Source organism: Vanacampus margaritifer, chromosome 7, assembly GCF_051991255.1.
Source record: "Vanacampus margaritifer isolate UIUO_Vmar chromosome 7, RoL_Vmar_1.0, whole genome shotgun sequence".
Lineage (NCBI taxonomy): Eukaryota > Metazoa > Chordata > Actinopteri > Syngnathiformes > Syngnathidae > Vanacampus > Vanacampus margaritifer.
The window spans coordinates 1787327-1812591 of NC_135438.1; the positions used below are offsets into that span (position 1 = coordinate 1787327).

General features: G+C 40.7%; 2 protein-coding genes across 3 annotated transcripts; both read right to left on the bottom strand.

Annotated features, from left to right (window-relative positions):
* Positions 1–517: 517 nt before the first annotated feature.
* Positions 518–12361, bottom strand: tab1 (TGF-beta activated kinase 1/MAP3K7 binding protein 1). Its single transcript, XM_077571519.1, has 11 exons — positions 12290–12361; positions 11751–11881; positions 11518–11671; positions 11058–11153; positions 10494–10596; positions 8888–9004; positions 8221–8332; positions 7098–7242; positions 6094–6307; positions 4353–4509; positions 518–1873 (listed from the first exon to the last, which is right to left on the bottom strand). Exons 1-11 carry the CDS (start codon positions 12320–12322, stop codon positions 1648–1650), a joined length of 1488 nt encoding a protein of 495 aa, XP_077427645.1. The 5' UTR covers positions 12323–12361; the 3' UTR covers positions 518–1647.
* A 562-nt stretch (positions 12362–12923) lies between these two features.
* syngr1b (synaptogyrin 1b) lies at positions 12924–25241 on the bottom strand. 2 transcript variants are annotated; one of them, XM_077571326.1, is made up of 4 exons: positions 24776–25234; positions 17576–17813; positions 16837–16982; positions 12924–14677 (listed from the first exon to the last, which is right to left on the bottom strand). In XM_077571326.1, exons 1-4 carry the CDS (start codon positions 24875–24877, stop codon positions 14435–14437), a joined length of 729 nt encoding a protein of 242 aa, XP_077427452.1. In that variant the 5' UTR covers positions 24878–25234; the 3' UTR covers positions 12924–14434. The 2 variants fall into 2 exon arrangements, with proteins under 2 accessions (XP_077427452.1, XP_077427453.1); XM_077571327.1 differs by lacking the exon at positions 12924–14677 and adding an exon at positions 14689–15529 and having other exon boundaries at positions 24776–25241.
* Positions 25242–25265: the final 24 nt, after the last annotated feature.

Sequence of the window (25265 nt, forward strand, 5' to 3'; positions counted from 1 at the left end):
GGGCCCCAAAAGACGCTGGCCCACCGGGCATCTGCCTTGTTTGCTAGATGTCCAGTCCAGCCCTGCATGCATCTTTTTTTTTTTTTAAGCCACACCATAAAGATCACCTAAGGAAATTGCCAATGTGCCTAAAATTGTCCCATCAAACAAAAAAATTGCCCAAATTTCAGTGTTTTCTCATGCATGATTTCTTCAGACTTTTTTTTTCTTTTGTAGGTTTACTCCTGATAAAACATGCCCATCAAAGTTAAGTGAAACTTCTTCCAGAATCTGGATTTTCAAACTAAATGTACATTTTTCATCACAGTCAACACAACTGATCAAATTTCCCTGCCATGCTCCGCCCACACACACCACGGTCAAAACGAATAAACTACCCGTCTAGTGAAGGTTATCCAAATTTTGGAGCCATCAGACAAAGTCTCTGAGGAGAGTTAATATTTGAATGAACCTCTGGAAAATGAGCCTAAAATGCCCACTTCAAACAAAAATGGGGTATTCAGTCTTTGGATATATGTAATGCGCTATATATATTTATTACACAATAATAATAATAATAATAATAATATAAAAAAGCAGTACATTGAACATTTCAAAAGAAGTCCAGGACGTATGAATTCAAATGACAAGCCCATCCATCCATCCATGATACATTACTCAACTGGTCACATAATTAGGTACACACGTCCTCTGATATCCAATATTAGCGCACCTTTTAAACCAGGAGTAGGAACCAACGCCGCTGGGATTGTTTGATTTCAAGCTCACTGACATTTATTATTTATCATTTAGACACAAACACCGTAGAACCGCAAGAGTTTGGAATAGTGCGGTACATGCACGCCGCTGAGAAAGAGAAAAAAAAGATGGCTTCCCAGTCCTTGTATGTAGTAAGAAACTTTGTGTGCTTACCTCATAAATCATCAGTTCATTTTTTTGTGTTTTAATTCAATGACGCACTCTTTATGACAAGCTACTGGGTGACGATTATATAAGCAGCTACTTTTTTTTTGGTGTATTTGCAGCGAATATGCAGTTCATTAAGCGACAGCCAATCGGGCACGTGCGCAGACATTTTTGGGAGAACGTGCTCAAGCATTGCTTAAGTGAGGTCTTCATTTCTACAAATGCAAGCCAAACTTCTGTTCAAAAAGCGGAGGGAGGATCGTCTGCACTGCGGATCTGCGATGGGCACAATTCGCACAATTATTCATAATATGAACAAACTTTTGAGAGGAATTGGCGACACAGGTTATTTTTTCAAAATGTTTCCAATATGAATGAATGAAAAAAGGCCACTTTTCTAATTCAGTAAAAAAGGGCTGGTGCTGGAGTTCTTCCTGTGCACATGCTTGTAACTAATTTGCCTTTTTTTTTATGTTGCCTATCAAAAGAAAAATGATTTTCTTTTTAAAATCAGACATTATGATAAATGTCTTTTGGACGATGTACCTAAGAGAGAAGTCCCTCGACACCTTTACGTCCTGGAGAGCACCAGCGCAAAAACATTTGGACTCGGAATCCAAACACGGGCAGCAAAATTCCAAGCAGCGAGGATTGTAAAGTCCGCGAAGGCGTCCTGCTCATTTTGTCCCGGCGTCTCACTTCCATAGAAAAAGACAAATAAGAATCTCGGCCAAGTTAGTCTTACTGGGGTCCCAGGCCGCCCTGAGCGACCTGTCCGTCGCCGTGTTCGCTCCCCCACAGCCGGTAGAACTGCGTAAAGTCTACGTAGGGCGGCACGCGACCCGTCTCGTCCGGCTGCGCCGCCTGGCTAGCCCGCTGGCGGAACAGGCTGCCGTCTCCCGAGCTGGAACTGGAGCTCTGCGTTTGCGTAATGGTGGACTGCAGCGTGGCCGTGGGGCTCTGGTTGCTGGTGAGGGGATGGGGCGGAGGGAGGGGGGGCACAGGTCAGGGTTCCATTATAAGGAGGGGGCGTAGAGAAGGACACGGGATGGATGGTGGTGACGCGTCAGGGCCGACGGGGAGAAGGAGGAATAATGATGGTGAGGCAGAGTGAGCAAGTGTCGCAATATTTTTAAGAAAAAAATATAGAATATTAAGCAAATAAATTTGAATTTTAATTTGTGGGAGGAAAAGGGTTAAAAAAAAAAAAGTTTTATATTTTTGGGAAAATAATCCTAATACAAGAAGAATAAATTGGAGTGTTTTGGGGAGAAAAAAAAAATGTATTCACCAATTTTTTTTATTTTTTTTTAGATAAATTCTCAATTCTCGATTTTATTTTTTGCAGGCTTTAAGGAAAAAGCTTAGCAGTTAAGCGAATGAAGTTGTATTATTTATTTTTTTTAAACAAGAAACCTATTTTATCATTTATTTATTTTTAGAAATAAGTTGTACATTTTCAGGAAAAAATGAGACCTTTCAATGAATATTACTAATCGCCTTTTGAGGAGGAAATGTTTTCAAAATTGCAAAAAGTCAAAATCTAACAAGGAATTCTTTCATTTTACAAAAGGTCTTTTCCCCCCAGGAAAACTTACCATTAGGCGATTAAAGTTGACATTTAACAGGACAAGGAATTAGCTTTTATTATTATGAACAAAAAGGGGAATTCCAATAAGGGGAACAAACAATTTTTTTTTTTTACTGGAATAAAGTTAATCTTTTCAGGAATAAAAGTCTTAATATAAAACAAGGAACATCATTACATTAGAGAAAAGGAAAATTTTCAAACTTACAGTCAAAATTTAGCATGGAAAAAAAAAAACATGTTGCCCTATTATCAGAGTAAAGCAGTATTCCCCCCCACCCCCCACCCACACACACACACCACAACCCCCCCCAATCCTTATTCCAAAAGACAGGAAGGAAGTGAAGCACCGCCTTATTTCATACATATTACAATTGTTACACTTGTGGAGAATGTTCTAAACATTCGGGTCTCAGCTGTCTGGAAGTCTTAACGATCATTTATTTATGTTTTGTTTGACGAAAAGTTGTAAAACGCTCCAGCAGCTGTGCTCTATTCTCTCTGGCCGGGAAGAAAAAGAGAAAGGAAGTAAAAGCTCACGCGTAAAAATAAGCAACGCGGCGGAGGAACACCGGGAAGCAGAAAGACGACAGACCCAAAATAAATATAGAAATAAAGGGAGGGGAGGCGGGGCGATATTACTTATCTAAATGAGCAGCGGGGGAGGGCGCTGACACAGGAAGCCAGGAAAAATGGTGTCGGTCCAGTTCAAACACAAACAATGGAGGCAAGTACAGAGGTACCTTGACTTGTGAGTTTCATTTGTTGAGTGACCAGGTTTGTAACTCAAATCAATTACACCACTAATCAAATTTCTTCAGGGAAATGAATGGAAATGGCAAGAATCCATTCAAGCCCCTCAAAAAAGAAAAAGAAGACATTTTTGGTAACGTTTTCTAAGAAGAAAAATAGTAAGTTAAAAATGACATTGAACGTTGGCTGGCATGATAGCTAATCAATAAGGCTGACGCCCAATACTGCAATTGCGAATTTAACTCTTTGACTGCCAGACGTTTTCAGAAAAGGGATGCCGTGGGTGCCAGCCGATTTAAGCATTTTTGACTGATCTTTCAAGGTCCACAGAAAATTATGTGTTTGGACTATGGAAACACACATACTACCAAATGAAAGATTGGACTCTCATCTTTCATCAGGAAAAAAAAGTTTGTTTCTACCTTATTCCGTTTTTCAGTAATCAACAATAGAAAATGGTTAGTTTCACCTCTGTTTTGGAAAAAAACGTCTTTTAACGTCTTTGGCACTCCTCCATAGGATTTTACTAAACGTTATTTAACGTTTTTGGCAGTCAAAGAGTTAATATACCATCTTTTCAAGCACTTCCTCCAATAGATTTTTTTTTAAAACAAACAAGCAGTAAATTAATCTGTATGACAATAAACAATAGTAGGCTTATTATTATACACGAATGTTTTGGTTTTTATATTAGGCTTAAGTTAAAATAAAGGCAAATTGATGATATAAAAGACAATTTAGTAATCTACTTCACTTAGGTGTTGACTTTGACTTGTGGTCTTACAAAAATTCACTACGAATTCTAGTGTGGTGTCTGTAAGAGTCAGTAATTCAAATAAGTCAGATTACAAGTTACAATAACGCCTTCTCTTTATCATGTAAACTTTTCCTGTTTCATGAAACAATATGTAAACATGTGAACTACGCTTCCTAAGCACTGAATTTATCTTGGCACTATTATTATTATTATTATTAATATAATTAATAAGAATATAAAAAAAAAAATTTTTTTCGCAGCCTTGGCGATTATCATGCAAACACAATGAATCGTTCAGCCCTGCACGGTAGAAAGTGGAAAGGGAGGAGGAGGCGTGAGTGTGCTTACCCGCCGGGCGTGGGGGTGCCCTCCTCCAGGGTGGAGGCCGTGTTGGTCCCGTTGGTCAGGGTGCCCTGCGAGGGCATGACCAGCGAGAGGGTGACGCTGGTTTTGCTGGTGCTCTGGCTGTTGGAGTACGGCACCGACACCGGGTAGATGCGGCCGCCTGGCAGCGCCAGACGGTAAATCAGACAAAGAAAGGGGAAGTAAAAAAAATAAATAAATAATCTGAACACATTTTTCCTGGCACAAATCTTCCAGATGAAAGTGGGAATACAAGCATGTTTTGGTTTGGCTTTTATGACTGACTTTGATTTCTGCTCCAGCTGGTTTTATTTGTATTAGCACCGTCATGTTGATTTCAGACTTTGGGCTTGAGCACCAGAGCATGAAGTTGCAATTTTATCAAGTAAGGAAGCTTCATCACCATTCATTTGGACAGAATTAGCGCGTTAATTCTGAGTTCATTTAACGCTCCTTTAACGGCATTAATTTTCCTAATGCGTGATAAATGACCGCCGCTTACAACGCAGCAGACACGTCCACGTCAAAATTTTGCAGTAATAAATTTAATAATAATGCATAAATTTGTAGAGACTGGGGTCAAGTTGTATTTTGCAATTTACAAAATGTGCAGAATTTCACAAACTACTTCATGTTCAAGATTGGATAGCTGAAAAGAAAAATGTACTGAGCGGTCACTGTCTTACAAATACAATTATGCCATCTAGTGGCAGGAAAATGATCTCAACACAAATCAATCACACAGTACAGTATATCTTTTTAATTTTAATTTCTTTAATTTAATTTAATTTTAAACTCAAGTTTACGAATTATTATGCAACTACTTTATCAATGACTAAAAGATGCAGCCGTATTTCTATTAGTTTAACTTTTGTTCCACTTTTATGTTAACAAGAATGAAAACTTAGAAAAAAATATGTTATTGTACATTTAAAACAGATATAGAATTTGCGTTTAATCGTGAGTTGAAGTCATGTGATTACATTTCATTTTACATGACATCATTTCTAGCCGCGCTAGCTAAATTTGGGGAATACTCGAGTTAATTACACATATAAGCTGCACCCGACTGTAAGCCGCAGGTGCTTTGATGTTACCGCACCAGTATATAAGGGTTCCCGCTACTTTCTTTTCCATAATGAGGACGCAAATGATCTCGCTCTTGTTTTGTCTCTCCTACTGTATTTGGTTTGTTTCGGTCTGCCTGACGCTCTTGCGCTTCCTTTATAGTGCGCCCCCTTGTGATCTCATTGAAAAGCCGCACCTTTGTGTTAGCCGCAGGGTCGAATGCAAGTGAAAAAAGTAGCGGTTTATAGTCCAGAAATGACTGTCATTATGATTAAGAATTTTAATCTCCTGACTCCCATAGTTTTAACCAGAGCTTAGATTAGGTCAATCTCAAACTTCAAGTCTTGGGCAAATCAAGTAAAGTGCTGTGATAAGTGAAGTCCTTCATCACCAACCAAATAGAATAATTTGTATCTAGCTTTTCAGCTTTTTTAGTGATCAGCAATAGAACCGAGTTGGCTCCATCAAAAACCTCAGTTTCAGACCAAAAAGCAGAGAAAACGAGTGTTTTTGTGAAAAGAAGCAAGCAAGCAGAACAGTGACTGAGAATTGCCTTTAGCTAGCAAAATAATCATTTTTGTGAGCTAGAGTTGACTTCAACTGCCTGTAAGGATTGCATCTCAACTTTACACTTGAGTCTCCAGAACATGCGACCCACCTTGCGTGGGCGTTTGGGCGCCGTCCGCCAGCGGGTAGTTGAGCGTGCGGATGAGCAGGGTCATGTCCTCGTGACGGGAGCAGAAGGTGGCCCGTTGGCGGCCCGACGTGTACACGTCGTGGTGCAGCCGTTTGACGCGGTCCACCACAGACTGGGCCGCCGCCTCCAGGGTGCTTTGCTGCGCCAGCTCGGCCGCCACCATGGCAACAATTTCCTGTGATGACACAGGTACGGATGTTGGCATGTCGGGGTGACATTTGGAAAAAAAAAATCAAATGTTTCGCAATTTAACGTCGCCCATCTCACTAATCTCAAGAAAAGATGGTAAAATGGCATTTTTTCTTTCTTTCAACATCTAACAAATTTGGGATTTTAGATCGGTTTTTATTTTCACTTATTTATTTATTTAGACATTTTTTGGCAGTTTTGCTCCTCCATCGGGGAACTTCCCCGCAGCCACATCGGGAAAAAGTATCCACAATGAAATTCCTTCTCCCGGGCGGGTCTTGTAATGTTTACATGTGATGTATTAGCCAAATGAAATTCCACTACACTAAACTTGTCTGAGCATTTCATTCAACAAAAAGGAAGTACAAACACTACGGTTGAGTAAAAGCATCAGTACTGCGTCGTACCGCCGTCTCCCGTGGGTTCAGGAAGTCAGGCGGCCCCGGCTTGTGAGATAATGGGTTGTAAATCAGCGCCAACCACTCCTTCCCTGGAAAAGCTGTCTATTCTAAAACCTACATGTCGCAATTATGATTGGATTCTTATTCAGTGTCATCAAAACAGCTAATGTGTGTGAGTTTGTACTAGTGTGAAAGCGGTGGCATAGGAATACGTATCGACCAAACTTCATGTTGCTAAATACAACCGGCTACGAATCCCCCCCCAAAAGCTAAAAACTGCAATTGATTTGGCTTGGTATGAAAATAAAGAAAACAGAGTGATTTCAAGACGTGTAATTCTAGTGGCGCTTGCGTGCGATGCTCCCTCCCAGCTACCTTGTTGACGTGTTCGGACCCGTGCGCACACTCCAGGGCGTCGATGAGTCCTTCTGACATGAGCAGCAGAAAGCCGGTAACGCTATCCAACGACTGGCTAGCGTGGATCTCTGGCTCGGCTATGATGGGCCTGGTCTTGGCCGCGCTGAAGGCCGGCACACAAAATACAGAATATGCATTTCGAAATAAGAATTGAAAAATCGCGCAAATCTTTCCAAATGCAAAACATTATCACGTGTAAATAATGACAAACAGTGCTTTCAATAATGAGGCAATTTTGCAGACAACACTAAGATGGTGTGCAACACCATCTAGTGGAGAAAAAAACAACAACTTGTAGTGCAATTTGAAATAGTTTCAAAAGATTGCGTGTGTTAAGATAAATATGTGATTAAAAATGACAATAAATGATTTCCCATATTTCAAGACTTTGGTCACGAGTGCTTAGCTTTTGAGACTCATTTAAGGAACTGAGATGACAATACGCAGTTTTGCCACTTGAATCTCACTCAAAGAACTAAGATGACAAGTCTATCTTGTGTGTTTACTCCTAACATTAGTGGCTAATTCAAACAACTAGCATGACCATTCCATTTTCTTTTGAATGTCACTTTGCCATTTTTGTCTAATTTAGGGAACTCGGATGGCAAAAATATTTTTGCGCAGCTTTTTCATTTTTGGCTCATTAAGAAACTGAGATGACATTTGCTTGGAATAAAGACAACATTCCATTTATTATGGTTTTGCCATTTTAAAAATATTGAAAGATGAATAAAGGTGTCATTTTAAGATGCAAATTCAAACGTACAAGCGTGCGTGTGCGTGCGTGTGCGTGTAAGGCAAGGCAAGACGAGCCAAGGCAGCTTTATTTATAATGTGCTGTGTAGTTTCTGTGGAACTTTGCTATTTTAGACTAATTTAATAAACTGAGTCATTCCACCGAGCCAAAATGGTTTGAAAGTAAGAAGCTGAAAGGTGCAAAATCTCCCTCGGATGTTAATTCACATGACAGACCGGTCAGGGCCTCACTGGGTGCTTCTGTTTAACTTAGAAATTGAGTTCAAACAGGCTCAGCAATGAACTCTGAAATGTCAAAAATGTGTTTGCGGGTCCTTTGATCTACCTGAGCAGGTCAATATCATTGTAGTTGATTTTGACCCGGTAGTCTCCAAGCCTCCTGGTGCTGCTCTGCCCAGCGATTTGGCCCGCCTGCCTCACGCGGGCCAAATCCAATCCTGGAATAAGCGCAGGCGTGAAAAAAGTAACATTCGATGAGTTGGACGGGAAAATAACTCCGACGAGGAGCCCAGATCAACTATTAGTTATCAACAAATCCCGGTTTTGCACCATTTTGTCTTATATTTGATCTCAATAAAGTATACTTAACATTACTGGAAATGGAGTACAACGATTAACTGATTAATCAACAACTTTTTGATAATTGATTTGTTTAGAGACCATGCTTAATTAAGACTGGCCAGCCTCTCAGCATTAAATATTCTCAGATTTTATTTGTATTCTGTAGGATTAGCGTTTTTTTTTTTTTTTACCAAAATAAGAAATTTGCAAATACCTGCTTTTGTTTTACAAAACAATTATCAGAATTTTTGCCCAGTTTAGCCCAAAGCGAACTAAATAATCATCAATGTAAAATGTGCATTTTCTACACTGTCAGTTTGAAAAAAAATCCTGTTTTTGAATGAGTACTTTGTACTGGTATGGATTTGAAAAGAAAAGTGGTATCAAAAATCCCTAATGCAAACAACACCAATACTAAAAGATGACCTCACCCAGCGCGGCGAGTCTCTGCAGCTCGTCGTCGTTATCAGTGCTGTGAGGTCGGCCCAGCTGGAAGAACTGGTTTTGGCCGTCGCTGGTGGTTTTGCAAAGTAGAGCCCGGTTGGTTCCTAAAAAACACGGACGCAATTATAGATCATTCTACGCACAGTGGACGACATTGTGTATCACATTATGTGTTAGCATCAAGCTAGCCAACTTTCACTAATTTGGATTCTTTGGTTTGTTTTAACATTGTATCTTTAAATAAGCAATGTTTAATTCTCTTTTGTTTAAGGGTTGGTGACAAACGGCCAGAAGCAAGCACACTCTGCCTCTTATTTGAAAAACTGTGTATCATGAGTTGTGTTCCTTTACCCAAAGTGATGTCATAAGATATTCTCCCATTTCTTAACTCATTTGCTCCCAAAAACGTAGAAATACGTTCTATTTTAAATGTTTTTAGTGTCCCAAAATACGTATTTATATGTTGTTTTTTTTATGCTAGGGCATACAGAAGGCTTTGAGGCCGCTGAGCTTTGTACTCAGCCATTCATCGTTGTAGCTCCACTGAGCTCATCACGTACAGTACTCTGAAAATAGCTGAGAGCCGCAAGAAGACATCCGTCTATGAAGTGAGGCCGGCTGCAGAGACTGATGAAGATGATGATGAATATGAGCTTGCACGTTAGCGACATTTAAGAGGCGTTTCCTCCTGACGAGCAGCAGAGCTGGTAGGATGGTCTTCCGCATGCGCATTTTTAAAAAGGGGACAAACAGCCGTTTGGCTTCTACTTTTCAAAAAAATCCTTGAATACACATTTAAGAGTGTGAAAAATGCGACAAACAGTAGTGGTAAAGCGCTACCCCAAATGAGCTTCCTGTGGGACACGCATGCTTTGATTACTGCCTCAAATCAACTGGCAACTTTAGATGGCCCCTGGAGTCCCCCTTCTTGTAAAACAAGTCACATACACATCACAATAACCACAGTCTGCTACTGTGGGGATTTTTCTTCTTCAAAAAAGTCAGCAAATGAATCAGGCACTTACAGTAAGCCCAAGTAAATACTATTAAAATGCTGGACTAGTGCACTGGGTAGTAGAGCCATGCAATGTGAACAATATTTTATATCTCAAAGTAGGTAATTAATTATGAACCCAAACTATGGTATAAACAAAAAATTATTTTTTTTAATTAAATAGCATTTTTCTCAAATTTTGGCTCACAACACACACACACACACAAAAAACTGACCAAGTATTCGCTTATAACCTGAAAAATTTAACCTTAAATCAATGGCAAAGATTCAAATAAAGTAAAGTAAATTGACACGCAAAAAAAAAAATGTAATAAAACATAGCTCGGGCAAAAAAAGTGATTTAATACCACATATAGCTTACTACCAAACTTTTTAGCTATTTCAACTGATGAGTTTTTGTGCTTTTTAAAACCTTGCGGATACCATGAGAGATGCTGAGTGGAGGATGTTAAAATTCAGGAGAAATAGACTTGAATGCATCCATGGCGCAAGCATGACACCTGCTGGTGATAAACTCAAACAGCCAGCTAACAGCCAAAATGAAAACAGCTCGTTGCGTTTGCGTGTTCATTTCATACCAACGTTGGCGATGTAGAGTTTGTTGTTAAGGATGAGCGCCACAATAGCCATGGCTCCTCCTGACACCTCTTGCTCCAATTCTTTCAGGCGCTCCTGCACCTTCTGTCAGGCCCGATTTTAAAGAAAAAAAGAAAGAAAGAAAAAAAAGAGTTCAGGAAGTAAATATGCAAAATGAGTACAAATGTAAAACAAAAACCATGTGTACACCTTTTAAAAGGGGCCTACTCGGTTAAGTAACGTGGAAGTAGACATATGAAAACATACTTTGGCTAACGATGTTAACAATGATACCATACCATAAAAAAAAAAAAAACTGATGCACTGAACCTGCAATGAGTGGCACCAAATCAATACTTTTATCAGGCAGGGGAATGGCCTGGTTAATTGAAGCTCCTCACATCACTCCAACATAATTGGAGTGCTTCTCAATTGTTTCTACTGCCACCTACTGTAGTGGATGTGCAATGACACATCATTCTAGAATGGTTTACAAATACACAAAAATAAAAACATGTTCCCTGGGGGGCCAACCCTCTGTTTGAGAAGGACTAGTGCATACACACCTCGCTATGCGGTAGTATGTAGCTGGACAGATTAGCTTTCTCCGCCAAAGCGTCGTCGATGGTGTGCAAGTAGCTTTTCTCCACCGCTTCAAATGCCTGCACAAACACACACATATCATGGCAACAGACAGTAGATTAGCAAAGGTGCATCAATAATTAGCATCAGCTGCATATAGATGGCAGGGAAATAATTAATAATATTAAATATTTCTAATTGTCTGGCACAGTTAAATATTTTTAGCGACACTGGAAGGAAAACGACTGGCTTTCACTGATCGTGTGACAGTTCATTTTAAGACACAAACTAGAAAAACAAACAAATTCATTATTTGATTACAAAGTCATTAAAAACTTTCAAATGGAGCATCCACAGTGAAATTGTTGTGCCTCATTAGGTGCTGCTGTTTTTGCTTAACGCTAGAGTTCCATTTCCTACCCATGTATGTGGTATCGCACCTACCTGCGTGAGGATCCTGCGGATGTCGGCGTCCGTGTGGTCTGCGCTCAGCTGCTCCAGCAGGAGTTCGGCTGTCAGACACTGCGACGCGAAGCTGGCCACTCGGCTGCCGTCGTAGCCGTTGAAGACGCCGTACAGGGAGCAGCCATCCTCGCTCCTGGAATGGAGAGCGCAAGATGAATTTGGACCACTTTGGGTTGGCATTGTGCAGGTGTGTAAAATCCCAATTCTCTTACCTGAAGCGGAGGTGTGTGTCTTCATTGGGGTGGCTCTGCGTGCCTTTGTCATCGGGGCCATACACGCAGTTGGGCGCGGTGCCAACGCCGCAGAGTTGGCACAGAGGAAGGTCGTCCGTCCAACTCTGATGCTAGAAAAGTCAGCATCATATTGAGAGATGTTCCTACTAAGACCCTCTCGTGTAGCCTAAACAAGGCATCCAAACTTTTAACTGTGTCCACATCTTCTCTGTGTTTTTTTTCTTTGTGGCGAGTCACCCGCATTATTGCTTTACATTGACTTTTAAAAATTAGCTTAATAAAGTTTTCAATGTTTTGATCACCATTAAGGAGTTGCGCTTATGTTAGCCACATAGCTTGAGGGTTGAAGCTAGCGCAAGCTAACGTCGCGGAACTACACAAAAACAGCCGAAAATGAGCAAAATAGCAAATAAGACCAAGCAAGCCGTGTAGGATAAGTATATTACAATGCTTACAAGACATTAACTTTTGAGTTTAACACGCTAAAGAAATGGATGGAGGACGAAGTTTACACTTACACTCTGCATCAAATTCCTCCGTGGCGCCGCCATGTTGAAAGTGGGCAGGTTGCGTTCAGGTACAGCTCCCGATTCCCGGTTACCGAGATTCTTAACATTTAACATTGAGTCGAAAATAACCGGATATTTTTAGATTTAAACGATTGAGGAGTGTCTTTTAATTCGTTTTGTTATGTTTTACGACGGTGAATAAATAATCGGCGCAATGGTTTGAAGTTATTACTTTCTGATAGCTCTTTAAGGAGGCAATCAGCACTCTTTACATTTTCCACGTTAAAAAATGCGTTTTCGTCACATGCAGATGCGTTACTCGTATTTTATTGCCATATCATGAAATTATTTGACAACAACAACAAAACCTAATCACTTCTGGGTTTCGAGTTTTTGTTCAGTGACGCCATCGGATGGTTAGAGTGAGAATTACAATAGCACAACTCTTTCCTCTTGCTTAGGACTTACTGCAGCTTTATACAAATACAAATAATAAATACCACTGAAAAAGCAATTTTCATTTAAATGAAACTCGGAATTCAGCTGAGATTGTTACATTACATCCAAATAAATGGAAAACACAATTGGAGCTCCATATAGTAAGTAATACATGATAATATAAAAATATATAATACATCACACACCAACTTAACTTGTCTTTATTCTCATTGGTTGAAAGCAAGAACATCAAAAACATACATGTATACATTTTCAAATAGATAATTCGTCTTGTTTTAACATATTCGACAGGCAACATCACGCATGTCTACAGCTACACACTTGCATGGTATAAAGTACACATATGTATGTGTATATACTTTGATAGTTTGGTCACATATTTTTTACTCTCATTATTATTATCCCGAAATAAATAACATCTCCTCACGCAACAGAAAAGGTTGAGGCATACAGACCACCCAAAATGTTATCAGTCATCCTTCTTTTCTTTTTCATTGTTCTTTTTCTTAGTTTTTTTTCCCCTGATTCTGAAATGCTCTAAAATAAAGTATAATTTTAATTTCAAACACTAGCATACCGAACTGTTTATTTATTTACACTATTTATATATTTAGTTTAAAATGCAGCAATGCAGTTTCATACTTAGGCTGTTCATGTTAAAGTCAGTGTAGAGTTTTTTTCTTCTTCTTTTTAAAACAAGTTTCTCAGAGGTTTTATTTGTTTTGGTGGACCAAAGTACCACTAGCAGGACAGGTATTTTCACTTTTATCTTTTAAATGAAATCACTCTGCTTGTAAAGTGGACCAAAAGGTGAAACAACACAACAGGTCACTGCATCTATTTTGTGTTCACATAAGAGAGTTGGTTTGAAAGTGGATCCAGTTGTTTTTCCTGATCTTATGGTGCCTCAAATCAACAGAAAGGCAATACAAGGCAAAGTGAATATGGCAAACTTTGTGTTCACATTGCAAATTGGTTTGAAAGAGGATCCAGTTCTGTTAATTGATCTATTTCGGGTATCATGAAGCCTGATTGTGCTTTAAGTCAGTCCAATGGCAATCCATCACAATTTGAATCTGGACCACATTACAAATTTGGTGTCAAAGAGGATCTAGTTCCTTTTTTTGGCCCATGCGTGAATGTGGCCCGAGTCTGGAAATATAAAGCAATGTAAATATGGAACAGAGGCACCATCTTATCTGGAAAAACAATCCAGTTTCAAACCAATTTGTTATGTGAACACAAGCTTGTTTAAATATGTCAACTTTAAGTTGCTTTGAATTGGCATTTGATTGACTTGAAGCCCTTTCAGAACTGAAATGGACTAAGGGGGGTTTGTGTGAAAGACCTACTTTCAAACCAGGATTGACTTTAGCTGTTATTAGAGCTGAATGGATCAGAATATAGCCAAGGATCCTTTTAAAAACCTGTTCCCAATGTGAACACGTATTCCAGATTAATTTGACCTTGTACTAACTTGAGCCCCAAAAAGGACACAATTCTCTGTCAAACCGGCTTGCAATGTGAACACAAACGGATCCAGATTCCCTTTCTTTCTAAATCCCAATAAAATGAAAACCTACCAGTGATTGTGTTGGACTTGAACGTTCCTACTGCACTTGACCTAAATAGAAAGTGATTAACAGAAGATCTGTTTCCCTCTCCAACAAAGTGATCCAATTTCCTGTCTGTCTCTCAGTAGTCCTGACGCTGGTATCCAGTGGTGCCATCAAAAACGCTGTCTCCCGCCTGCCCGACGCCTCCTCCTCCTCCTCCCCCACCTCCACCCGGCGGGCTCTCCAGGTCATCGCCGCCAAAGGAGGTGTAGGGTCCACTGCCGGCCGCTGCGTCCTGGCTGGGGTCCGTGTACTCCTGCGAGAAGAGAGCCGAGTCGGACCCCAGCTTGTACCTTTGGAAGCCCAGGAATGCCTGCGCCGCCTTGGGGAAGCCGAGTGGTTGAGTTTGATGGACGAGACGATGCAAAGCAGAAGCAATAGAAGAAGATGGCGGTGTTAAAAAGAGAGAAGAAGGAAAACATTGATTAGTTATCTCGAAAAGCTGGCAAAGCGGATTAGTTGTTAGTCAGTGGCAGCAGGTAAGTTACTCCAGAGAAGCTTTTTGACCAGCTCAGCATCTCCAGGCTGCACCGGCGCAGGAACGCGCGATGCATTATTGAAGAGACGCAGCACCGCAGTGCATAAAATGTCACAAATTGTCACTTGCAAACTCTCCTTTTTGCCCACATGAGACACAAGCACGACTGCTCTGTCAATCAGTCAAATTCGCATAATGGAACAAAAGTATAGGGACAGCAACGGGAAGCAAAAAATGAAGGAAACGCATTTGCAATGGCAGTCATTGTAATGTAAACGCTACTTGTACAATAGAAATAAACACAACAATTAGTACTCATTTACACAAAGGAAAAAAGTCCACGGCACACTTGATCAGGCATAAGATGTGTGTCCCGATACTTTTGTCTATGTAATGGATTCGCTAATAATAACAACATCGAAATTAGAAGCCCAGCTTGTCTTTTGAAGAAAAAAAAGTGCAATTCACATTCAGCGTTGTGTAAGAAAGTCACGGAAGGGAACTATTGTAAAGCTTCACATAATCATTTTATTGCAAATGCGTTTGAGCTTTGGGAAAATGCGGAAATGATCTACGATATTAAAAAAAGCAGCGTCAGACAAGCGGTTGGTGAGGCTGAGGTGGGAACAGCTTGGTGTATTCCTCTTCAAAGGACACGTTCTTAAACTTCTCCATGGAGAACAGAGCCTGGGCGCCCTGTCGGAACAACATGCACATCACACACCGACCACCAGGGTGAACACTTTTTTCAAACGCTGTTTTATTCCGTACACTTGTTGACTTTTGGGGCTCTACTTATGTGACCGGCGTAAATTGGATGAGGTGCATGGCACATGTCTGCGTGGAGGTGGGTTAAACCCGATGTTGGTCATTTCGGAGCTTCTTTTATTCCCTTTAACTCATTTGCTCCCAAAAAGTTGCAAATATGTTCTATTTTAAATATTACCATGCTCCCAAAGATGTATTTATACGTTTTTTAAAAAAAAAAAATTTTTTTTTTTTTTTCATGCTAGAGCATACAGAAGGCTTCGGTGCAGCCTCTGAACGGAATAGAATGCTTGAAGCAATGGTAGTTATTACAAGAATGGCCAGCAGGAGGCAGCAGAGTATAAGAGAGCAACCAGGACCATGTTGCAAAAAGCTCTTTTACCCACAGATTTGTGAATAATGATGAAACTTAGCTATATTCTAATGCTATTTGCTGAAAAACAGAAACAGATAGAAATATACATTTTTTCCTGATGAAAGAAGAGACTCTAATCTTTCTTTTGGTAGGTTCCATGTTTTTATAGCAATAGAACCACAATATTGCGAAATCAGTCAAAATCCAGTAAAACAGTCAGGAGCGAAGGGGGTTGCTTCAGTGAAAAACGGCTGGGAAAGAATTAGTTAAATGCGGCGCGTGAGTCATGCAGTGCTATTCGAGTCCCGATATGATGGAAGCGCATTTGCTTCGTGACGCGGGCACTTGGAGATCGCGTCTTTGCTTGGCTACATTCTGCTCACGTCACAGTTCATGGAGGCGAAAGACTTTCCCTACACATATGGAGATTTTTTGCTCGGAAATATTGAACACATTTAATATTTTTAGGATTGTCGGCCCAACCCGCTTGGGTTATCGGGACAAGTCCATTCCTAACACACGTCAGATCAGAAGATAACCTTAGCGGACAATCTTATCAAATATAAGATAGTCAGGTGTTTGACATCCTTTATCGGGACAAAAACAGGTTGTCTTTTGTGTCTTAGACCAGCTGTGCTGATATTTAGGTCTGAGATTGCAGGCGGAAGTTTTAGACCGACTTTCTGCCACCAAATTGTCACTCCGCCAGAATCATACTTAAACCTTGAAGCGAGCCTTGCGCTGATGAGAAAATCATAATACGCCGGCATCTGTGGCAGTCTCCGAAAACTGCGCCCCTTGGTGGCAAAGTCGTGAATCAGTCACTATACAACAGTGGACCACAATGCAAAGAAGTCAATTGAAAAATGGTGGCGCGTACCCAAGTGAAGATGGAGAAGAAGGAGAAGGTGATGGCAGCTCGGGCGGCGTCCCCGCGCTCCCTCAGCGGGTCGTCGTTCTGGTTGGTCGCCTGCCACTGATTGGCCAGGAAGCAAAAGCCAACGAACCACATGAAGGACCAGAAGGCTGCAAACAGGAAGTGACACCGCCAGTGAACAGGAAGTGTCACAAATATATGTATGACCAGTGCATTTGCCGCCTGAACAGGCTGCCGTAAAAATAGAAAGAAAACATGAAGGTTTGGGAAAAAAAATCTGTAAGATGACTGTCACAAGGATGCTTTAGCAGGTTATGTATTTTGTGCCTAAACGGGCTGTAAAAGAAAGTGGATTAAAATGTGTTTTAATCAGAAGGACTGATTGCCACAAGTGTTCGTTCCCATGTTGAAATGCTCTTGTGTTTGCTGCCTAAACGGGCTGCGGTAAAAATCAAAGGAAACAAAGAAAAATCATCTCTAGGACTGTCACAAGGCAGCTCAGAGACGTTGACATGATCATTTTCGTCCGTAAGCTTCCCAATGTGTTTGCTGCCTTGACAGGTTGCAGTAGAAATCAAAAGGAAACATGAAAAGCAGTGGACTTTCATCTGTTGTGTTTTTCAAACAAGCTGATGCTGAACCTTCGCCTGATGAAAGTCTACTTATACCAACGCTACAAAAGACCACCGATGGGCTAACAAATAACTCTGGTTTCTCGCTTTTGCCTAAAGGGGCCGCATACCTGACACGCCGATGTCGGCCAGCACCGCCTTCTTGCGGTCCTTGACGCTGCTGATCTGCGGGAAGTAGACGTCCAGGGCCAGGAAGGCCACGCAGCACAGGAAGGCCATGGAGCCCATGAAGACGCCATAGTTGCAGGCATTCTGGTTCTGGTTGAAAATGCAGTACTCCTGCACTTCGTCGGGTCTGTTTATGTAACCCTCGTTGGCGATGCAGCCGAAGATGACGATGGAGAAGAGCTGCAATGACAGGAAAAGATGCTTACTACACTCTAAAAACAGTTGCGTCCAATTTTTGGGGTTAATTGAAGAAAATACAATTGAAATAAATAACCAACAAAGCAACCCAATTTCTTGGATTGTTTTGTGGTTTATTCATTTGACCCTTCATTTTGGGTTAGTTGAATAACACAATTGAATTTGCTCAAAATAAGAACACACCCACATTTTTGAGTTATTTAACCCAAAATGTTGGGTCAAATTAAATGAATAACCCACATAGCAAACACAATATTTTTGTTTTTTCCCCCTTATTTTTGCTGTTGTGGGGGTATTTATTTGACCCAACTTTTTGGATTAATTGAACAACCCAAAAAGTTGGACCAGTCACTTTTTGACCCAATTTTGGGTCATTTCGAACCCAATTATTTTTAGAGTGTAAACTATGGCTTCGACTGCCACAAAAACAAGGAGCAACGACTCTTGTGTCACGATAAAAGCAACATTTAAAGATGGGTTCTATTTTGGTTGTTGTGCTAATTTATTAGCTTTGGTGCGTAGCTATGGAAACAAGTCACATGACTTACCACTTAATCAATGAAATGGTAGAATTGGGTTTCTAGCCCGTGTGAGGTGACATATTGAGCTCGGCTTTTCAAATAGGGTTATGATGTAAATAACATTACATTACATATTTACTCAATAGGCAACTATATTATATTATGTAAATACGCAACTGGATCGCATTGTACAGTTTGTTATATATTTGTATTAGAAAAGCAAGGATTAGGGTTTCAAACAAGCATTAGGCAATAGCCACATCTCAATACTGTAGTCAGTGTAGTGGTTTACCCAGATGCTCCATGTTTGTATGTGTGTGCGTGCGTGCCACCAACGATATGTACACAAAAGAAAGACACACAACAGAGTTTGTGTTGAGGCTGCGTGTCATGCTGCATTCATTTAATGAGTTTGTAGTACGACACAACACGGATAACGTTTGAGGCTTGAGGCTTAGATAGAGACAAAACATGTGATTTGTTGTTAGCTTAGCCACTAGCGTTAAGCAACTACAATGTACCGCTCCACTTCAGGCCAACGGTTTCTGGGGTTTCAAACACAGAGTAGGGTTTCAGACAAGGGTAGGGGTTTCAAAAGAGTTTTATTGTTTCATGATAGGGTTAGCGTTTGAAAAAAATTCAAATTAGCCAGGTTTAAGGTTTCAAATACAGATTCTAATCCAGGATGATGGTTTTAACAAAGGTTCCAGCCCAGAGTCGTGGTTTCAATTTACGGTTAGGATTTCAAAGTAAGGTTTTAAGGTAGGTTTAGGGTTTCGAAAAAGATTTGGGGTTTCAAATCAGGGTTAGGGTTGAAAAAATACACTTAGGTTTATTAATAAGGCTTTTAAGATATTTCCTCGTCTCTCATTCCTCACTGGGCGACATTTACCTGCAACCTTTTTCATTAAGGGGCGATGAAGACAAGGTGATGAAGACGAGGCGAAGAGGCGATTGGCTGAGGGGCAGCGGGGGTGCGGAGGAGGTGCTATTTATAGAGCGGCGCTTGCACCGTCAGTGCCGCCATCTCCCTCATTATGGGACACTCGCACGCACGCACGCACGCACGCACGCACGCACGCACGCACACACACACACAGACACACACACACACACACACACACACACACACACACACACACACACGCACACTCACAAACATGTAGCGGATAGATAGATAGATGAAGATGGAGAAAGAGTACAAGTGGATCTGAACAGGCATTTTTCCACCAATCAACACACAGCCTCCGTCTAGCCCCGCCTCCTCCCACTGTGCCTGGCAACACGGGTCAACCTACCTTGAAAAGCTCAAGCTTAAAACCACATGAAATCCACATTTGAAAGCATACCCTTTGCTTTAAACCGTCATTTGGAGCGCTAACTTCAAATATTAGACCTGCCTTAACACCCATATTTGAATTAAATTAAAATTAATTAAATTAAAACTCACCTAAAAAACAACTAAAAAGCCTAATTAAGTTTTGAAACCCTAATCAGAAATGTAAACTTTGCTGTAGAAACCACAACACTGACTTGAAGCCTTAACTTGAAACAGTCACCGTGGCTTGAAACCTGAATTTGAAACCCTAACCTTAGCCTAAGAAAAACGGAGTCTCTCTTGGAACCTAAATTTGAAACCCTCACTCTTGCATAAAACCCAAATTGGAAACCCAAACCTTTTTTTGAAACCCTAACCATGGCTTGAAAGTTAAAACCATATCTTGAGACTGTAAACTTAGCTTGAAACCCACATTTGGGACCCTAATCAATGCTTGAAACCATAACCCTGGGTTGGAACCTTAATTGAAAACCCGGACATTTGCTTGGACCCCAGTTTCTCTTAAAACCCAAATTTGAAAGCATGGCTTGAAAGCCTAACCCCTTAAAACATTTGCTTGAAACCTGACCCATTTCTTGACACCTTATCCTTTCCTTACCCATTTGCTCATAACATTAAGTTTATATTGAAAAACTGCCATTTGAAATTCTATCTTAAGACCATAAAGATAGCTTGAAACTTATTTTGAAACCCCAAAGTAAAAACCCTGTCGATTCTGTAGACTGCGTCTGTGATGTTGAATATTCGTGAGCAAACACATTTGAAACCCTAACCCAGGCTTGAAACCCTACTTTGCATGCTTCCGGTTGGTTGCGACAAACAGTGCTTTGATTTCCAGGCTCAAGCAAGTCGAGCGGGAAATCCAACGAAGACGGAGGCAACGTTCTGTTTCTTTTGCGCCGATGTCACGCGCACAAACGAGGATTGCTTCTGGCGTGACCTACTTAGTGGGCTTTAAGAAAACACCAACTTCCCCCCCCCCCCCCCCCCGCCCCGATTGTGTAGGTCACAATTGTATTTGGAGTCACATGGTCAGGAGTGCAGATTGAAAGAGTTTCGTCTTCAAACCCTAATTTGAAAATCTGATCCTAGCATGAAATCTTCACACTTGAAACTGTAACTTGAAACCCCAACCCAGACCTAAAACCCCCTCCCTGAAAAAAACAAACCCTTGTTTAAAGCCCTCATCTGAAACGCAAAACCCCGACTTAAAACACTGACAACCTTTCCGAAGCTCTAACATCCCTAGCTTTCCTGAATGCAACATTCGCAGGCTGTTTCCTGCTTCCTGGTGGACGGTACAAACAGACGCACGTTGCGATTTCTACTCAACCTGCACGTTGGAACTAAACCGAGCTGACGCATTCCTGGTTTGCGCTAAGCCGAGCATGTGATGTTTTAGTCGAGGCCGGCGCGGTCACATTGGGCCTTTCTTTCACTATGCCCTACCAACTATATAAAAAAATAATAATAATAAGCAGCATCTAAAATCACAAGACTCCCACCGCCGGGGATGAAAGGAAGTCCTGTGGAGGACCACATGAGGGCCTTCTGTCTTGTGACCGTCAGGAGGGATGGACGCGCATGTGTGTGTTCTTTAAAACTCTGCCCTCGGCTTGAAATACTCATTTGAAGCCCTAACATAAAACCCTAACTTTTGCTTGACACCCTAACGAAGACCCAAATCATGTTTGAAAGAATAAAAACTGATTAAACTAACAAACCTGCTCGTATTTGAAAAACAAAAGTCGAAATTTACGGAAGAGGATTAGGGCCAGTGAAGAGAGAGAGAAAAAAGTTTGGCAGGATTCTGACTTCAATCTCAAAATTCTGACTCAAAAGTCAGAAATCTCACATTAAAGTCAGAATTTTGAGATTAAAGTGAGAATTCTGACTTTAATCTCAAAAGTCAGAATTCTGACTTTTGAGCGAGAATTCTGAGAATGAAGTAAAATTCTGCCAAACTTTTTTTCTCTCTCTTCACTGGCCTTAATCCTCTTCCGTAAAAATGAAATAAAAACAAACCCCTATTCTAACCCTGTCACACACGCACACACTGGATTGATCAAACAACGGCGCCGGGGCCTCCTGCGCGCGGCAGTGCTCTTCGCGGTCGAATCGCGTGTTCCAACGTGAGCACACAATGGACACGCTTGGCATGAAAACGCTTGTTTGAGAATGTAAAACGATACGGCGCGTAGCAAAGTTGCAGTGGCAAACACAATGTGAGATTACACACATTGGCCCATATGAGGAAAAAAAATCGTTAGCAGGTCCAAATTATTAACGCCACAAGGTCTTTGACTGTATAAAACGGAAACGAAAACATTTTTTCACACGCAAAAATTGTTTTCTCCACTTTCAGATTCGTGTCAAGGTCCAAATTGTAAACATAACACATAATGCTTTTAAAAAAACCCAACCCTTGAGTAAATTGTAAACCAGGATTGGAACCCAAACTTGAAACTGTATCTTGGAACCCCCCTAACGTAAGCGAAAGGGAGTCTCTAAGAACCAAGTTTCAACAGCCCACATGGCTCACTTGGCACTAAAACACCAAAGCACCGCTGACAAACATGCAAATAGCGTTGCGTGGCTAAATTCCGGCATGTGAGCGCTAACTAACGTTAGCACGCACCTGACAGAATGTTGCCGCACTGCGCCACTGTTTGCTTTTGGGTTATCCTATGGCTAAGCCTTTTCAACTACCTATGCATCCAAAATATGAAATGAAATCAAATATTAAATACAAATTATACTGCTTTGCACCACTACACTAAACACAACAAAACAAAAAAAGTTGATAAAATAATGGAGCAGTAGACAAACAAAACAAACAAAAAACATGAACATGATGAAAATATTTTAACATTATTGGAGATAAATAATACGAATTAGAAAATTAGACATAAATAACATTAACCAAATAACACAAATATTTTTTACAATTTTATTTAATATTAGAAAAAAAAACACTAAAATATTAGATGAAAAATACACAAATATTTTATATTTGAAAAAAAAAATCCAGCTGAAAGAAACTATAAGACTTCACATTTGAATTAATTTAAGAGAGAATTTATTTGCTCCGCTAGGCGCTGCTGTTTTGGTTAACAATGCGTCTGACAAAAGAAGAAATAATCCATCTCAGACTCAAAGAGACGAGGACAAACAGCTAAGAGGACATACCTCAGGAAGACAGCCTCCAAGAAATCCACATCACACTCATAATCCTTCACGCTTCATCGAGCAGTCACATGACTCCTCGGTACCAACTAAGGTTTTTTTCCCTTTCCGGTGTTGACTCCAAATACACTGAATCTGAATTTAAGACAGTTTTTGTAGATGTGTCAAGACCGCTGGTCATATTATAAAAGATCAAACTCACAAATTAACAAAAACATTAGTGACATGATCGCATGAGATCCAAGACCACAGGGACCATCTCATTATTTTTTATTCTAGGACAGAGGAAACGGTTTCATCGTGACTTAAATGGCAAAAAGGAAGAACAAATCTACGTCTTTATGTCAACATTAAATTACACACTGTAATTATAGCCAATATCAAAAGCTGTATAGCAAGTCTGTCTTTATAAAGGTAGCAAGAACGTAACACCACAGGGACACAACATTGTTTTTATTCCAGAGACACGAGAATGCTTCCATTGTGACTAAAATTTAAAAAATGAAATTAAAAAAAATCATAAAACGACCTCTTTGTGTTCATTTTTCCATTCAAAGGTTAGCTAGCAGGCAACTTCCTGTCAAATCATGTAAGGGTGTCAGGACATACTATTCTTTATTCTGCTTTTGGGGGGAAGAGTTTCATTGTGACTCAAACGACAAAAAGAACAAAAATGAATGGTAGCGCGGCATGTTTGTGTTTATTAGCAGACTACTTCCTGGTTCATGGAATTATGAACAATTAGATAACAAACCATTTTTTTAAATTCTGGGGATATCGTAAAAAGGAAAAATAATCATAAAGTGACATAAAGGTATTTGTGTTTATTGTTAGCTAGCAAACTACTTAATTTTTTGTGGAATATAACGTAAACAAATTCATTCATGTAGAAATTAAAAAGGCAGCTTTGTACCATTTGAAGCCTGGAATGGGGGCACAATTCCATCGAGATTCTAATGCTTAATTTTTATTAATTATTTTAAGTAGAGAAATATATGAGTTAGCTCAAAGGCCACTGCCTGGTTCGTGGAATGACATAAGAAAATGGGATACACCATTTTGTGTACCATTTACTGTATATATTTGGGGCTGTGGTGGGGAGTAGATGGGGGGCGGGGGCGGGGGGGGGGGGGGTCTAAAATGTTATCAAACAGGCGGAACCAGTGTGGTTTCATAAAATGACATAAAACTATGGGACTTTGCATTTTAGGTTAGTGGATTAGGAGAGGGGCGGGGGGCACGGTTTCAGATGTTAGCTAGCTTCAGATGGTTATTTCCTGGTTCATGGAACGACAGCAATGGGACGTACCATTTATTGCACGAGACAAGGCAAAGAAATGGTTTTATCGTTCACATTAGAACAACAAATGTGACTTGTCATGTGAACAGAATGTGTCTTTGTGGTCATCGTGCATGCATAGAAGTACAGAGCAACAAAATTCCTGCATATTTGTGCTTGAGCATTTGAGAATTGCCTGTTTGAGTATTAACCCATTTAATTGCTGATTGTCAAATAGGAAAAAAAACTGTTTTGGCAACATATTGTGGCATCTTCCAGGCAATAAGCCAACATGAGGGGAGGGGCTTCATCTAATGAGGCCATAGCCTTGTCTAATAGAAAAGAGTGTTTTGCCGCCACCTTGTGACATCTACATGCAATTTGGGATTATAGTGCGTGCCAAAGTTAAAGTCCTCAATTTATTTAAAATACAACCTACAATATTTATGACTGTAGTATGAAAATGCCCCATGGAGGCTCCACTTGGTCTCTCCCATTCTGCCATGTTTGTTTACTGCTGTCCTTCACTGTCACAGCAATTCACAATTCTAATGACCATTTATGGGGAGAAATGAATATTTCAAAAGTACATCATATGTTTAGCCTATCTAGAACTCACCCACGACACGATGCGTAGTACCGTCTGCGGCTGCTGGAAGAAGGTGAGCGGGTCGAAGGCTCCTCCGGCTTTCCCGGCTCCGTATGCCTGCATCCCCTCCATGGCGCCCCCACGCCTGCCTTAGTGGCTTGGTCCTCTCCTGCCCGGCCAAATCCCTCCAATTCGTACCCTCACGCTCTTTTCTTGTTTTTTTTTTGTTATTCGTTAATTGTGCTTTGGAGTTGATTTCACCTCTAAATATCCCCGCGCTGGGCGAAACGTGCGCGTGATGGATGTCTCCCCTCTCCAACAGATCGCGTGGACGCGCAAGCCGGTGTCACGCCCGGGACGCGCAGGGCGGGCGCGCGCACGTCCTCACATGAAGTCACGCGCTCCCTTATTCACGTCACCGTTTATAATTGCCCTATAGGTTTTTGTGTTTTTTAACAAAGGAAAAGTGTAATGACATGTATCGCATGAATCAATACATACTATTAATAACAAAGCTAAA

Coding starts and splice junctions, on each gene's coding strand:
- tab1 (XM_077571519.1), bottom strand. CDS start 12,322: ATGGCGGCGCCACGGAGGAATTTGATGCAGAGT. Junction 11,672..11,750: donor GACACACACCTCCGCTTCAG/GTAAGAGAATTG, acceptor TCTCCATTCCAG/GAGCGAGGATGGCTGCTCCC. Junction 7,243..8,220: donor AATGATATTGACCTGCTCAG/GTAGATCAAAGG, acceptor GCCGGCCTTCAG/CGCGGCCAAGACCAGGCCCA.
- syngr1b (XM_077571326.1), bottom strand. CDS start 24,877: ATGGAGGGGATGCAGGCATACGGAGCCGGGAAAGCCGGAGGAGCCTTC. Junction 16,983..17,575: donor GGCCGACATCGGCGTGTCAG/GTATGCGGCCCC, acceptor TCCTGTTTGCAG/CCTTCTGGTCCTTCATGTGG. Junction 14,678..16,836: donor TCTTCTCCATCTTCACTTGG/GTACGCGCCACC, acceptor GGCTTCCCCAAG/GCGGCGCAGGCATTCCTGGG.